The sequence below is a fragment of the Rattus rattus genome, chromosome 5 (assembly GCF_011064425.1).
Source record: "Rattus rattus isolate New Zealand chromosome 5, Rrattus_CSIRO_v1, whole genome shotgun sequence".
Taxonomy (NCBI): domain Eukaryota; kingdom Metazoa; phylum Chordata; class Mammalia; order Rodentia; family Muridae; genus Rattus; species Rattus rattus.
Genome location: NC_046158.1, coordinates 11,211,332 through 11,227,238, shown reverse-complemented (window position 1 = coordinate 11,227,238; position 15,907 = coordinate 11,211,332). Strand labels below are relative to the sequence as shown.

General features: G+C 53.8%; 1 protein-coding gene across 4 annotated transcripts in view; it reads left to right on the top strand.

The window, feature by feature from the left end:
* Window positions 1-5,008: 5,008 nt before the first annotated feature.
* Kcnt1 (potassium sodium-activated channel subfamily T member 1) overlaps window positions 5,009-15,907 on the top strand; it is a 52,810-nt gene continuing 41,911 nt past the window's right edge. For 2 of the 4 annotated variants that reach the window (XM_032903070.1, XM_032903072.1), the window contains exon 1: window positions 5,011-5,214. In XM_032903070.1, the coding sequence (XP_032758961.1) occupies window positions 5,120-5,214 (95 nt within the window). In that variant the 5' untranslated portion in view covers window positions 5,011-5,119. Of the gene's footprint in view, window positions 5,215-15,907 lie in introns of all 4 variants that reach the window. The other 2 variants (XM_032903071.1, XM_032903068.1) reach the window with 2 other exon arrangements.

The following is a 15,907-nucleotide window of genomic DNA, read 5'->3' as shown; positions in this document are numbered from 1 at the left end:
ACAGTGAACTCTCTGGGTGTATTATTTGTCCACAGCTCAGGCCAGACCCCTAGCAGCAGGAGAGGCAATGGAAGCAGTCTTACCCAGAAGTTAGCACCCTATGATCCAAATGGAGTCCTTTTCCATAGTGCCCATATCTTCTTGGAGACGCGGGGTTGAAGGAGATCACTGCTAGGATTTGGGAGTCTCTGGCCAGAACAAAGCGTCTTAAACATCACATTCAGCATGTCTCCAAAGTGCCCGAGGACCATCTATCTATCTAAAGTATATTTGGATAGACAAACTTCGCTTGTCTCTAGCTACCCGTCCTAGGCTTGCCTTACAGAGTGAGGTACGTTGAGTACATAAGGTTTGAGGTTATCGGCTCTAAACTGTGCCTGTAAATACTTAAAGTACCTTTTAAAGAGCGAAGACAGAGCATAACCATAACTTTCAGAAGATAAAAACCAAGAACTAACAAGTGTGAACGACTTAATGTCTCCACATAATAGCAAGTAGGTCACTATTATGTGACAAGGTTTCGGTATCAGGGCCACCAAGCAAATACGTTGCTTCTTTCCCACTACCCATAACAGAGGTGGCTGCCAGCCAAGTGGCTACCCTTAATCAAGATGGTGGTAAAGCCCTGGTTCCACCTTCTTTATTCCATAAATGAGTCGGCGGCCGGCCTCATGCTGTTTATAGCCGTCCTGCCGCTGGCTGTGTGTAGTCACGTGGCCGTGGGGATGGGGATGTTTAAAGGTGAGCAGGCTGCTCCTTCCTCACCGCTGCTGCCTGGGCCTCACACGGATGGAAGGAGGCGGGGTGGGGGTGGGGCCGGGCAGCACCCAGAGCTGAGCATGCAGCGGTGCTCAGCTGCTAATGCTGGGTTGCAGTGATGGGGAGGAGGTGAGAGTATGGTTCCAAAAAAACTGGACATAGGGAGGTCAGACAATTTGGATACGATTTTTGTGTTTTGACCTGGTGTTTGCAGGAGACCTGAGGAACTGTGGAACATCAACCCACCCAATAGCCTGGGGTCTAACAGTGGTGGCGGGTAAGCCTCAGACGTTTTCTGACTTGGGACAAACAGCCGAGATGCTCATAACCATAGTTTTCAGAAGATAATGCTCTTGTCTCTGCTGTGGGTTGGAGAAAAAAAGAAGCAACATACCTGGCTTGGTGGCCTTGATGCTCAAACCTTGTAACACAATAATAACCTATTTGGTGTTGATTTTAGAAACATTAAATTGTTTACACCTGTTAGAACTTGGGTTTTGTCTTCTGAAAATTATGATTAGGATTATGGATTCAAAAGTCTTTGAACCCAAGGCTCCCTGGAAAAAAGCCCTGGTCTTTGTTCTGGAGCAGATGTACTTGTCCTGGCCAACCGGCTGTTGGCAGGGAGACTCAGGAGAGCACCTATCCAAGGCTACTGGGAGGCAGGTACTCATGGAGTCCAAACATTGAGTCAGACAGAGAGAAGGACGGGGGGGGGAGGAGAGGTCCCACACGGCTTCAGGGGGACTCCACTCCCCGCGCCCCCAGACTCAGCACCAGGTGAGAAGTTAATCTCTCCCTGTGAAATGAGCCAATTGAAGACAGGTTAGAGGACATAAAGACTGGGTTACTGGGAAGCAGCTCTGGAGCACACAGGAGGAGGTCAGTGAAGTCAGGGAGACAGAAGGGAGGGGAGAGAGAAAGTGTGGAGAGAGGGGGGGAGAGGAGAGAGGTCTGCATTATATAGGAGAGACTCTGGGGAGGGGAAAGTTCAGGACAGAGTCATGCCCTGTAACAGGTGGGTTCCAAGGGATGCTGGGAGAACCTGGAGGCCAGGCCCGCTTTGGGATGTAAAATATGCACCTCGGCTGTTAGTCCCAAGTCTGAATCCCAGCACCCAGCAAAGGGCCAGACACGTTTTCCTGTACTCAGTGAGCGCCCTTCCTGTCCTTCATGCTAGGCTGTGTCCTCTTTGCCCTGTTCTCTCTAGATTGATCACCTAGACAGTGACCCACCCAAGCCTAAGCTCTTCTGGATAACCTGGATAGGGCCCCTGAAGCCCAACTTGAACTCTGTCCCAGACCAGGCACTGTTGTCATTCAGCGGAGTGGCACAGAGCAGCTTGAGCCTACCGACTTGTCACTGGCTGTCTACTGCACAGTCCCTGTGAGGATAAGCCACATAGGCATTCTCATTTCCAGAAGAGGAAACAAAGACTCTGGTAAAGGGACTTGCTTAGGCCGCCTACCCATGCATCTAGAACTCTTGACCACCCCTGGATTCCAGAGAGTCCCTGAGAGAAGCAAGCAGTTTCAGCCAGAGCTGTCACACTTTCCTGAGGGAGCACTTCACTTGGGGTGGGGGTGGGAGCGTGTGTCTCATAAGTCGAACTCTGTGGTAGTTTGAATATGCTTGGCCCAGGGAGTGGCACTATTAGGAGGGGTGGCCTTATTGGAGGAAGTGTGTCACTGTGGAGGTGGACTTTGAGAGACCTTTCTCCTGGCTGCCTGGAAGCTAGTCTTCTGTCTGCCTTCTGTCTGCCTGGACACTGCCATGCTCCTGCCTTGATGATGCCGGATGGACGAACCTCTGAACCTGTAGGCCAATTAAATGCTGTCCTTATAAGAGTTGCCTCGGTCATGGTGTCTGTTCACAGCAATGGAAACTCTAAGACAAACTACCTTGCCTTAAGGGGTAGGCCTGGGATGTGAGCGACTAATTGGAGCCACAAAACATTGAATTCTTATGAAACAGGTAGTTCACTGACATAGCCATCTCAAAGGAGAGAGAATAACCCTGGGTCCTAGCTGCCTCCTGGGCTCTCCTAGGGTCACCCAGGGAAAGAATGAGAAACAGAACAAGAAGTGGTCCCCTGAATCCTGGAAGCTGGGCTACAGCCATGTTCTGGCTCCAGTTGTCCCCACATTTATAGAATCCCCTAGTTGCCCTGCCCTGCTTGCCCCAAAGTTCTTCCCAACATGGCCGAATCCCCCACTATCCCCAAAGCCTGGGCTATCCAGTGAACAGGAATATTGACATATTTCAACCATACCACTCCTACCTAGAGGTTCTGGGGGCCCTGGTCTCCTCTAAAGTCAATTCAAGTTCATAGGGTGTAGAAGGGGTAGGCACAGGAAGGGGAGGGTACCAGGAGGTCCATGGGATGCCCATCACAGTGCCTGCACACTTACGTGTTACAGCAACACTCTCAAGGTTGCAAGGACAGCCTGCCTTGTCACTCCTCCCAGCCACAGCTGGGTGGGGGCAGGGCGGTGTCTCTGACTCCAGGTGCATTTCTTTTTCCTGGGGCCTTGAAGTAAGCAGAGGTTCTCCCCCGATGCCCCCCCCTCGCAGCCCTCCCTCCTCCCCCCATCTTGAGGCCAAGAGAAAAAATTCAGAAGTGCCCAAAAGGTCAGGGCAGCAGAGAGCTCAGCTCCTAGGCACCTGGTGGTTCTTGAGGGGCTTGCCAAAAGAAATAAGGCCCTGACCCCTGGCCACGTGGTTCCCCACCTGCCAGCACCTCCCCAGGCCCAGCCAGCTTGTGACTAAGAAATAACAATCAACTCCGCTGAGGCTAATAGGAAAATGTTATTTTTCAAGTTCTGCCAGATCGGGGAGGTTGAATCTGTGACCTGAGAAACACGTGAGTGTTGCCACTGGCAGCCATGGCCTGAGACAGCCACCGAGCATTCTCAGCCTCCAGAGGCAGGGAGTACCCACACTTGTAGGCCTGCTGGTAGGCTGGGGGAGGGAGGCCCAGGGAGTACACCCACTCTTCCCAACTTGAGAATGAGAGAGTCCGAACCCTGCCTGAGGTAAAATGTTCCCTTCATCTTCTTCCCTCAAGCACACACAGCTCATGGCCTACTTTGAACAAACATAGGACGAACCCCTTCCCCTCAGGCCTTATTGGGAGAAGCATAAGCAGGCCCAGTGGACTGGTGCTGCATACACACGTGTCGTGTCGAGACTTGGTCTCTTTGCTCGTGGCTGAGCCAAGTTGGGGCACTGCTAAGTCAGGTAGTTGGGAATTGGGCCTTCTCCCTACTGCATTCTACTGTGGGTTGCTGGAGGGCTGGGGCTGAGTGCTAGGAGCTCTGCCTTGCCGAGGAGCAAGAAGCCCAGGACTCTGGTTAGGTCAGGAGCCCAGTGGACCACAGTCCCCCATTGAGCCAGTGCCCACAGTTCCTGGGTGCAATTGAGTCCAAGCCTGTTCTCACTTGGTGGATGTAAGCTGCTTCCGGGTCCTATGCTGTAGGCAGAAGTTTCTACAGATAGCTGGGATTTGGAGGCTGGCAAGATAAATGCCCCCAGCTTGCTGTCTCAGGAGGCTGGGAACTGGAGCCTGGGGTCCCCTGCCAGCCCGTCTCCAGCTGCTGTGCCTGCTGAATGTGGATATGGAGGGAGAGGAAGACAGGAAAGGACAAAGGGTGGGAGGACTGGAGACGAGACCCTCCTGGTGCACATAGGCTGCCCCACCCCATTGTCTACATATCCCTACACCCTATCAGTGACTCCCGTGACTGTGATAGGAGTCTTTAGAAGTCCAGAGTCATGGATCACATCTGTTCTGATATGTTGGCCCTAGAGAGCCTCTTCATAAACCGCCTCTTGCCACTCAGCAGTGAGAGGCTGAGAGGAGGCCTTGGGGGTGGAGATAGTGGCTCCAGAACCTGAAGAAAAGCTGAGCAACTGGCCTTGGAGCCGACTGTGGGGGCGGGAAGGCTTGCCTGGCTCAGGTCCAGGGAAGAGGAGGGCTCCCATGCGAACTCAAGGAAGACCAGGGACCTTCAAGAAAACGATGTTCTGGAGTTAGCCCTGACCACTCCCATTAACCCCCCCAACACCCACCCCCACACACAGACAGACACACACATATCCTGGGAAAAGAACCCTAAGCAGAGCCTTGAGGACGCGGAAGGCTCCCCGCCCCCGCCGAGCTCCGCCCTCAGCCCCTCCCCCTGCAGGTGCTTGTCCCGCCCCCGCGGGGGGTCGCGGACGCCGGGAAGAGGCTCGCAGGGGTCTGCCCGCGTCCGGCGAGGGCGAGGACGGTGAGGGGACGCTGCCGTGTGCCTGCAGGCGACCCTGCGCAGGGAAAGTCGGCGGCGGGGACGTGCTCCTGGACGCTGCCAGCCTCACAATGAACGACCTGGACACAGAGGTACTGCCCTTGCCGCCACGGTATAGATTCCGTGACCTGCTTTTAGGAGACCAGACATTCCCGAACGACGACAGGTAAGTGACGGAGCTGTCCGCGGTGCTGAGCCCCGCACAAGCGTGCGCATCCTTCATTCTCCCCCACCCCTCCCAACCCCCGCGCGGTCCCAGCCGCCGCCACAGCAGCGTTCTTCAACTTTCTCGGCTTCCCGGGCGAGAAAGTTTTGGGTGGGCTGGGATCGGGCGCCTCTTCCTGCGGGGACCTGGAACAGGACTCGGACCCGGGTGCTTGCACTCACTGAGGCTCTGCCGCGCGGGGCTTGGGAGGTAGAGTGAGGGACTGGCTCTGTCTCCCCGTGCACACCCGCTGTTCCCCCCCCCACCCCGTACACACCCGCTCTCCTTCCCAATTCTAGCGCTCCACTGATCTGAGAACCAGTCAGAACCGCACGCACTATGGCCGCGGAGCCCCGCAGCCAGCCAAGTAGTCACCAGGGGTCAGTGTCCTTCAGGTTCATTTCAGCGTGGTCACATTTTCAGAGTGAAGGCGGTATGACGTTTCCTCCTCTCAAATTCTCCTCTGTGCTTTAAGCAGGGGTCAACAGAATGATTATGGAAATAGCTCCTAAGTGAAGGGGCTTGTCAGGGAACTAGGCAGGGAGAAATGTCTCTTTCTGCCTTTTCCCCAAATAACTGTCTTGGTAAGCACTAGTGTTCTCGCTGCCAGCCTCAGGGGAGGCGCTTTCTCACCAGCAAGGGAAGATGGTGAAGGACACTGTAAGACTAGCAAAGGCTGGCTTATGATCAGAAACTTCCATTTCTGTGCGTCACCTTCCCGGAGCTAGCTATGTCACCCCAACCCTGGGCTGAGATGCAGTTTCCCTCAAACAATGTAGTTCCTTGAATTAGAACAGAAAGTCCGCGAGCCTGCAAATTGTCAGAACGCACACTGAGCCTTTGAAACAACCAACTGCTGGCTGAAATCACTACTGGGAAAGAATCATTTCTGTGAGTAGGTCAGTGTGTGTGTACAGAGCTGAACTGCATGCAGAGTGATTTGATTGTTGCTTTGCCTACTGGGACCAATATCCTACCAGACTTCCCTGGGTGTTCAGGGCATCCATCACACAGAGCAGAGCAAAGACGTGTGTGCATGCGGGGCTGTATTGTGTGTGTGTGCACATGCGTGCGTGTTCCAAGTCTTCACTGGTTAGAACCAGGGAGTTTGGGTCCTGTGTAGGCATGTCTGTTTACTTGTCTATTGCTGTGTAGCCCAGGCTTGCCTTGATTCATCATCCTCCTGCCTCAGCTCCTTGAGTGCTGGGATTGCAGTTGTGTGTCACTGCCCCTGATTTAGAGGTGCGTTTAGATTTCATGCTTCCTTGTCTTTTGAACCAAGTGCTACAGTAACACGCAAGCATGTCTGGGGAAGATGCCCTGGTTGTGGTCTCGTTAGCAGTGTCTGCTCAGACAGAGGGAAACATGGCTGTCTTGTCCCTGCCATCTGTAGCTGGGGACTCTTGTCCTCCTGGGACCCTCACCTGTCACAGCTGGGGCTTCTGTGAGCTCCAGTTTCCTGTGCCTGACATCTTAAGTCAGCGCCCCCTCCCTCCTGGGTGCCTGCTCTACTGAGATGTGGTGAATTCCGGGAATTAGCAGCTGCGGAAGGCTCTCCCAGTGCTTGGTAAGAAACAGCATCCTGTCTCCCCAAAGTGCCTGGGGCCTGGCTGGACAGATGCCAGTGACTGTGGCTGCTGTGAGTGAAAAACTGCCTCCTTCCCGTTCTGGCATAGATAGTGAAGGTCCCTGTAGTCAGCCATAGGGTGGCAGCCACAGTCTGCCTGGTAACAACTGTCTTCTGCCCCAGGGGGTGAGAGACTGCTATGGGGCAGTGGCACTTGGTGCAATGCTTTTAATTGTGATACACGTGAGACATAACCTTGAAATTAAACATGAGCAGAGCTGGTGCAGCCCTCAACTCTCAGAAGCCAGAACACAGCCATCCTGAAAGATCGCCTTCCCCTTCCAGGGCACTCCCTTATCTCTGAAACTGTCTCCTGGGCACGGCATTAGTTAGCTGCAGAGAGTGGGCGAGTCTGGCCTCCCATGACCTGCAGACTCTGGCCCCTCCACACCCCTCGGTTCTCATCACGGGCAGGTGATACAGAGAGCTGTGGGCTGAGATCTGCCCCAGAGCATCTGAGCCCTGTGTGTACACAGACCCAGCACAGACGTCAAGCCGTGGGTGGGGAGGACAGGGGAGGTCCCTCCTGCTGCCTGGAACTGCCCGGTGGCCCTGCTGTCATTCCCACTGGAAACTTTGCCCCTCCTCCTCCTCCCCCTCCTCCTCCTCCCCCCCCTCCTCCTCTTCTCCCTCTTTCTCTCCTCCCCCTCCTCCTCCTCTTCCTCCTCTTCTCATCCATATTTGTCTCCTCTTCCTTCTGCACCATCACTGATTCTCAAAGTGAAGGGTGGCACTGGGGGCCCTTCTCCACAACTATGATGTTGGCACAGGCAGCTGTGCCAGTGACTAGGAGGGCTTAGTCTGGGACAGAAGGAAGGGGGGTTCTATCTGCTTTACCTACTCCCAGGAGTTCTCTAGAGTAACAAGCTGGGGTCCCAGGCTGCAGATGTTGGGCTCCTGTACCAGGATGGTATAGCATAGACCACCCACAGCCCGGGGTAGTGTTCTCAGCAGGGGGGTAGCTGGGGTGTGTCCCAGCACAGGAAGGCACAGGTTGGAGGTTTAGTCCCCCTCCCCAGCCTTACACCCTGGTCTCGTCCCACTACTAGATCTGCAAGGCAAAAGTAGGGTGATATACACCCCAAGTCTTGGAAGGCTGTGAGCAGGCAGGAAGGGCCGTATGGGTTTCCTGTTCTCCAAAGGAATGAAGCCACTGCTGGTGAGTCACCACAGCCTCAAAGGCCTTGACAGGGAGGTGCTCAGCCACCCACACGTGCAAATGAGGCTGCACTGCCAGCCTGGGCATTCTTGAGGACACTGAGCACACAACCCATGAGGGCTGAGATCTCACCCACATTGGAGGACCCATGTTGCCCTGGATAACCTCCCACAATCTGGGGGAGCAGCCAGAGGAAGCTCAGTGGATCTGGGCATCTTAAGGAGGTTGGATATCCTCTCCCTCCAGAACGGCCCCTCCGAGTTTCCTGGTCTGGGATATAGACGCAGATCCTCCCTCTAAATGTATGAAGACCCCTGAGAGGACGTCATGAGAGGCCTCAGGCTGTGGTGTTGATGGAGTGTCTGAATCTCAGAGTCTTGTCCTGGTCTGTAAGAGGCTAAGGCTTCGGTAGCACCACTGGCCCTTTGTCCCCAGGATATTCAGGCATTACCAGGCTGCTCAGAATAGCCACCATGAGATGAGACCGAGTAGGTCGCCAGGTTTGTCCTGGATTGGTCTGCCCCGTTCAAGTCTGAGGGAAGTCTTTGGGGGGGGTCCAAGGTGCCGCTGCAGATGGCAGGCCAGACAGAGCAGGCCCCATCTGTGCTGTCCCTAGCTCTCAGACAATGGATGGATCTCAGCTCATTTCTCTGAGGCAAAAGCTTTTGAGTATTTTCTGACAGAATCATTAAAAAAAAAAAAAATTTCTTGGCTCAGTGGTAGAGCGCAGAATCATAAAAAAAAAAAAAAAAAAAAAAAAAGAACCAAAAAAAAATGGGGAAACAGAAAATGCCCTGTGGCCAGGGCAGGGGTTCCCCCCGCCCCCCGTTGAGGATAGAGTCCTGGGGGTATAGAGCCTCTGGTGCCTCCTTTCCCTTCCTGTCAGGAACTGAAGTGCATCAAGTTGCTCTTTGGGGACTAAGCTGGACCCTTCTCATGAGATGCAGGCTCTCCCCCAGGTCTCCAAAGGAGAGATTGAGGAAAGGTGTCTCGAGAGACAGCCCTGAACTCAGAACTACTCACTGAGATTGTTAATGACCATTGAGCTGGGTTGGGCACTGCTGCTGATGGGGTGGGGCTGAGCTGGGAATGGAGAAGTCTACTAGGATCATCAGCGCTGCCTGACAAGTGCCATGGATAGCCGGATGCCCACTAAGTGCCCTCATCACTGTTGGACGAGCTTGCCCTGGGGACCAGAGCCTGGCTCCACATCCTAACCACTCCCATAGCTTCACACACCCTGTCCTTACCCCTACCCTTATTGTAGTCTGCCTCTTCTGCTGCATAGTACCATTCTGAACCAGACACTTCGGGCTCTGCCTCTGCCAGGCAGCCTGCTTGCACCCCACCCCACTCTCTGTTCATCCCTTCCAGGACAAGTAGCCTCCCATCTGCACCATGAACCAGCAGCAGGTGCTCAGAGGCCACTGGGACCAGAGTTTGTGCATGGAGCCCTCAAGGGCAGCCCTAGGGTGGGAGGTATTAGGGGCACACTAGTTCTCCTTTGGGGATTCCTTGGGCCTTGACCAGGAGTCCTTTTGGGTCCCAAGTGAACCCACAGGAGAGGAACAGCATCCAGTATCTGAAGTGGGAAGGAGCGTATAGGATGGAGGGTGTGGCTTGGCTTGAGCCAAGGTGATAGTGGGTGGGATATGGGGGTCATGCCTGGCCAAGAGTTCAAGTGGTGCCAGGTGATGAGGACTAGTGGTAATGAGGACTGAGGCAACCAAGGAAAGGCCAGAGCACAGAGTCGGGGCTAGGAACCCCAGAAAGGACTGGAGCACACTCAAGGCTTGAGCTACCCAGCTGACTGGAGCCTCATACCTGCCAAGAACAGACTTCGAGTGAACTGATGGGACAGGGGATGGCATTGTCACTGCAGAGGGCAGAGCAGGGGAGGATGATAGACCTGCCAGGCCCTGGAGCAAGTGGAATGCCCCTGCCCACTGGCTGGCACTGGGTTTCTGTCCTTTGTTCCTGCCCAAGGCTTCTGAGCACAGGGAAACATCAGGTGTTGATGGTGCTGCCTCCCACGGGGACTGCATTTAAAATACCGTCTGGGTGCTTCCCTGCATAGGCTTGACTGATGAACGGGGCAAGCCTTGGGGTGCTGCCTGCACCCTTCTCTGGGCTGGGGTGCTCAGCTGAGAGTCGTTGAGGTCAAAAGGACAAGCTCCCTGGGCTCCAGGAGCTCACTAGGGTGTGAGCATCCTTCCATATCCCATGGATACCTTCCTGTGCGTCCCAGATGATTGAATCAAGGCCTGGTTTCAGCAGGAAGAAGGAGGATGGGGTCTGAAAGGTTCTGAAATGTTCAGGCACTCTCAGTCGTCCTGAACAAAAGATACAGGTTGAGACTTGTCCGATCATTGTCCAGGACCAGGGCTGCGTTCCACAAGCCTCTGTACATGCGAGCTATACACAGAGATGAAGGATTGATTGCTCATGCCTCTACACTCAGCTATATAGGGAGTTGGCTGACCTGTCCCCTGCTATACCCTGGGCTCTGTAACGAGGAGAAAGCCTGGGAGGTGAGCCTTGGGGCAGAGAAGCCAGGTGACGCCCTGAGGAGTCCCAGGGTTGGCCAGACCTCCCTCCTCTAGAATCTCTGCCTGGGCGTGGGCTCCGGGACTTGGGCCACCACCCCAGAGCTTGGACCCTTGGGAGGCTACAAACAACAGGACTAACAGATGGGAGATGGGCTAGAGTAAAGGAAATAGAACACAAGGGCAATGAGAGGTGTCAGTCCAGGGTACACTTGTGGTCACCACCTGAAGAGCACCCTGGAGCCACTGTGTCCCCATTCACACAGATTGTACACCATCAGTTGAGCAGTCTGGTCCCTTCATGCCCACGCCTGTGATGTCCAGAGACACCCTGAGAAGATGAATTTGGCATCTCCAGGGGCTAAATCCCTTACCTCGTCCTCTGAGCCAACACAGCCAGACACGTAACTTGGTCCTCCAAGCCTATGTTCTTATGCCCACATCCTAGTGACTCACTTGCATGACTTAAAATGAGATTCCTTCTGAATTAACATAAAACGGAACCCAGAGGGCTGGGTGTGTGTGCGGGGGTGGGGTCCTCTGCGGAGTCACATAGAGGTCAGGATTAGTTGGGAGAGGGACAGTGCAGTTCCTGGGGATTCCCCTGATTTCTCACACACTTCCTATAGCCTGCCACAGGCCACTCTGAGCTCCTCCACTCGGATGCAAACAGGAGGGCATCTTCTGTTTACCCTTTGTGTTTGTCTGCTGTGGGCCGTCATGAGCAGGCATTGAGTACCCCTCAGAAGCAGCTCCCAGCACAGCTATTTTCACAGTCTTGAAGGTCAGAAGTGTCCCCCAGGTTCCTGGAGGCCAGAAGTGTCTAGCAGGTGCTGGTAGATGGGATTCTTAGAGCGTGTTGACCGCTTACAAGCCAGGTGTGGAGGCTGGTTCTTGTAACCACTATACTGGGAAGGCAGAAGTGGAGATTTGCTGGCCAACCAGTCTGCCTAATTGGTGACCTCCAAGCCAGTGAGAGACCCTGTCACAAAGGTAGAACAGTAGAGTTTCCTGAGTATGATATCAAATGGTGTCCTCTGGCCTCTACACACATGCGCATGCACATTTATCTACACACACACACACAGAAAAGGGGGGGGGGTAAACACTCATGTGAGTATCAGCTTCTTAGGTTTAAGGGGCTCCAACTCTGGACATCTGTCCTCCAGAACTGAGAGCTCACAGTGTAGTGTGGCTTCAAGGGAGTCAATTATGGTGGCCCCAAAACACTAATACTAATATCAGAGGTCGCAGGTGTCATGAGAAGCCAGAGCCAAGAAGCTGGAGGTCACTAATGGGAAACATGCTATGCCAGGCCCCCTGGTACCAGCTCTGAAGATGGCATCTGACCGTCCAGCCACATCTGGGGCCAGGCTGTTTTCCTAAAGAATCTAAGTAGCCTGGAGATATACTGGAAAGTGGAAATGCCGCAGGAGAGGCCCACCCCACCCCGGATGAGGTGGAACACAGTAGGAACCTCCTGGCAGGCAGGCCAGCCATTTTGCAGAACAATGAGGGCCAGCCTGCCAGCTGCCCCTGACCATTGAGGAGGCAGATGGTGGAAACTGCATCCTTCCAACCTTCACTTCCCTGAGAGCCTAAGAAAGGGGCCCTTTGCAGCCAAGAAGGCGCTCTAGGGGGTCAGTCCCCTGGGCTTGCTGGGAATGGCCTGTTGTGGGGGAGGGGTATAGCAAGAGCCAGGGAAGGAAGACATTCTGAGCGGCCTGAGCCTTGTAGGACGGGTGAAGGAGCTTCACGGATGGTCAGACCATGTGTGGGATTCTTCATAGCCCTGTGCTGGGCAGGGTAACCATTGAGTATCGAGTCCAGGTGCCAAGTGCTGTCCTTGGGCCTCAAGCCCAGTGACACTTCAGAGATAGAGAACTCCCCAGAAGCAGAGCCCGTCTGGGAGACTCCAGGGTGAGTTTCTGAGCCCAGAGGTCCCCATGTCCACCTTCTATTGCTTTAGATGTGGGCAGAGCCACACGTTTAGGGCCTGGCCTGTGAGGGCTCCTGCCTGGCTCTACCCTCCACCCACAAGCCCCTTCTGATCTCAAGGAAACTCCTGAGCAAGTGCCACCTGCCACCCCGAGAAGTGAGAGCGCTCGGCTCTCAAGGTCCTGGCACACCTAACTCAAGGGCCTCATTCTGTCCCACTGTCAACCTGATATATTTGTATAGGCCCAGCATGGGAAGGGGAACGTAATCCTGTGTCTCCACTCTGGAAGAGACCCTGTTGAGCCTCTCAATGAGCCGCAGTGTCCTCAGAGGAAGATGTGGCCTTGGGCCAGGCAGTTCCCATCCATGGATGCCAAAAGTGTTTCTGCCCTCCCCGGCTCCAGAACAACAATGGGAGGTACCTGCTGTCCAGTTCCTGTGGCACCACCTGTGACACCTGGCTTGCCTCACACCCACCTGCATCCTCTTGGCAGGAGAGGCCTCTGGAGAGTCAAGGACGACCATCTACAGAGCTAAAGGGTCTGCCTGAGACTCTTTCCCAGGTCACTGAACAAAAACCTTCAACATATGTCCATGTCTGGTTCCTGGAACCTTGGCTTAGGCTATCTGCTTCCTTGAGGTGGTTGTGTGGGGATTTGAGAAAGAAAAGTTATCCTGAAAGGCAATCACAAGTGACCCTGTAAGACAGAGGCAAAGGCCTGGGCTGCAGTCATTGAGACAGCATTGGCCCGATATGCAGATTTTGGGTATTTTACTTGAGGGGCAGGAGAAAAAAAAAGAAAATGTCAAAACGTAAGCCAGAGAAATTTGACGTAGAGATGATGGGGGGCCCTTACACGTGAACTGGGTCTTTCTGGATCTGTGCGTCATATACTTAGCCTGGAGTTGTGTTCTCTTGTCATGGGTGATGTCCCTGTGTTAGTATCCTGGTGCTGATCCTGAAGACCTGTGGCCACCCAGTACAGAAGACACTTTGCCGATGGGATTAAGAGCCTCGTGATGACATTGTACTTAGGATTGTCTAGGTGGCCTGGGACCAGCTAGGGTCTTTGAATGGAGAGGCAATCCCAGAGCAGACTCAGAGGTTAATGGAACAGAATCAGAGACTCAGCGGTAAGAAGCACGGGTGGTCACTAGAAGCTGTCAAGAGTTCTTACAACTCCAGCAGGAACCCAACGGATGTGGAGGCTTGGGACCCCTGAACCCAGAGCCGTGTGATTCATGCAGCCAATAAGCTTCTACTTCTAGAAGCCAGAGGACGCCTGTGTGGCCGATATCAGTGACCGCTTCCCGTTGCTCGGGTCTCATTTGGCCCCTGTTCAGTCTGTGGCTTCCTCGCTCTCTGGCCCTAAGAACCCCCCTGCCTGCCTGACGCTGTGCTTCTCCGGTGAGGATGGGGTTAGGTCCGTAGTCCCAGCTCAGAACATCTTTATTTTGAATCACAGCACCCTGCACACTCCCAGTGTTTGCTAATTATATTCTTCTCTTTACTCGACAAGCTTCAAGATCATCACAATCTGTTCTGTAGCCAGATTTTGGATAATTCCCTAACACGTGCTGTGAGCCCGCTTACACGAGCTCCTGCTGACCACAGGCATCCGTTTGACCCCTTCCCTTCTGGGGCACTTCGGTTTGGGGTTCCTTAGAACTGTCTGCAGATAACCTTTGAGGTTAGCCACCCTCCCGAAGAGAGGCATGTGTGCCTGGGTCGCGTTCCTGCATGCTGCTCTACACCTGAGCCATCTGTGTCTGGGATTTGGGTGATATTTTAACGGGCTGTACTAGCTCTCTGTTCTTTTTCTCCCACTAGATCTGCCTGTGGCTATTGTCCCCTTCTGTCCCTGAAGAAATTCCAACGCCACCGCCTTCGGCCCTTGCTGGGTACCCTTCCCTGTCTTGTGTCCACAAATGTCCTCCCAGCTCAGTAGATTGAGAAGGATGAGTTTCCCGATGTACTGTACTGTGGCTTGTTTTCCTGGAATTTAATGCGTGCCTCTTCCCTCCCCGTATAGTGTTTCTAAATACTAAGTGTATTTTAAACACTTGAGGCCAGTTGGGGGCCCCACCATGGGGTCCGAAGACCTGTCGGAACAGAGTTCTCCACTCTCCGATGCCTGATCAATGTCTGCCTCTGCCGATTGATCAGAGCGATTGTCCTGGTCAGTACTTCCATTTCTAGCCTCTCTTTGGATCCAATTTGATTCACTCTGTAATGTTGGGATAGTGCCTGGGCTCCCAGGAAGCCTGAGTTGTAAAAATCTCTCTGCTTCCGACCGTGGAGATAAGTATACTTATCTGGTCTCTCAGAGCTGCTTTTATTGAACCGTGTGCTCATTACGCTGAGAGATCCTTCCAGCCCTAGAGTTTCCTTCTGGCCTGGGGTTAGGTTTTGCTGCTAGCCAGGCTCTCTGCTTTTAGAGTTTTTTCCCTCTCGCTGGAACAGGAAGAACAGCATACTGCTGTGCGTCCCCTAGTATTGTCCTCCCTCAACGTTGAGTCCTTAGCCCCAGCCCCTGCATCTACCTTGTACTGCATGTCTTTATGGAGCCAAGGACTCTGGGACTTCATGGAAACCAAGTCCAACAGGACCTGTCCTTTTCCGAATGGCTTCTTCATCAGCACAACATCCACCTCTGTGGTAGCGTGTGACGGATTTCCCTGCGGAGGCTGAGTGGTGATCTCTCGTGGGCTGACTCATGACCTAGGGATCGCTCACCTCTTGGCAGTTGGGTAGCCACACCATTTCTGTTCCTTCTCCTCAGCCTACATTACCACGCCGCCTTTCCAGAACCCCAGAGATGTGAAGGCCTGTGCGTGTCCAGCTAGACCTCCCTTTACTTTAGACTTTATGAGATATTTTTTCCTGTTACTTTCTCACTCTCTGACAATGTCCTAAACCCCTTCCTGAAGATGTGCTTCTCTGGGGACTGTCTCTCCAGTGAGGATGGTGTTAGGTCCGTAGTCCCAGCTCAGAGTGTCTTTATGTTGAATCCCAGCACCCTGCACACTCCCAGGGCAGGCCGTCCAGCTGGGCATGCTGTAGGGCCCCATGCCCTTTCTACGGGGACAGTCTGAGGGGAACAGCCTATCGAGAGGTTCAGCTCTGATATCTCCCTCAGCAGACAACAGTGCAAGTCAGGGCAACTGCCTGCTGCCACCCATTTACCATCAGCGAACTGTGGGGAGAATTCTCGGGGTCTATGATTGTCCCAGTTTAGCCTAAAATTGTGCTCAGGGTGAAGAGGCCAAACCTTCAAGGTATTTTTCTCTCAGGCAGGGCATTTGCATGCGTGCCATGTTCTGCTACACTGCTCTGCTCTTGGGATCTCACCTGTAGACTTCAGTGACGTATTAGCTGGGTAT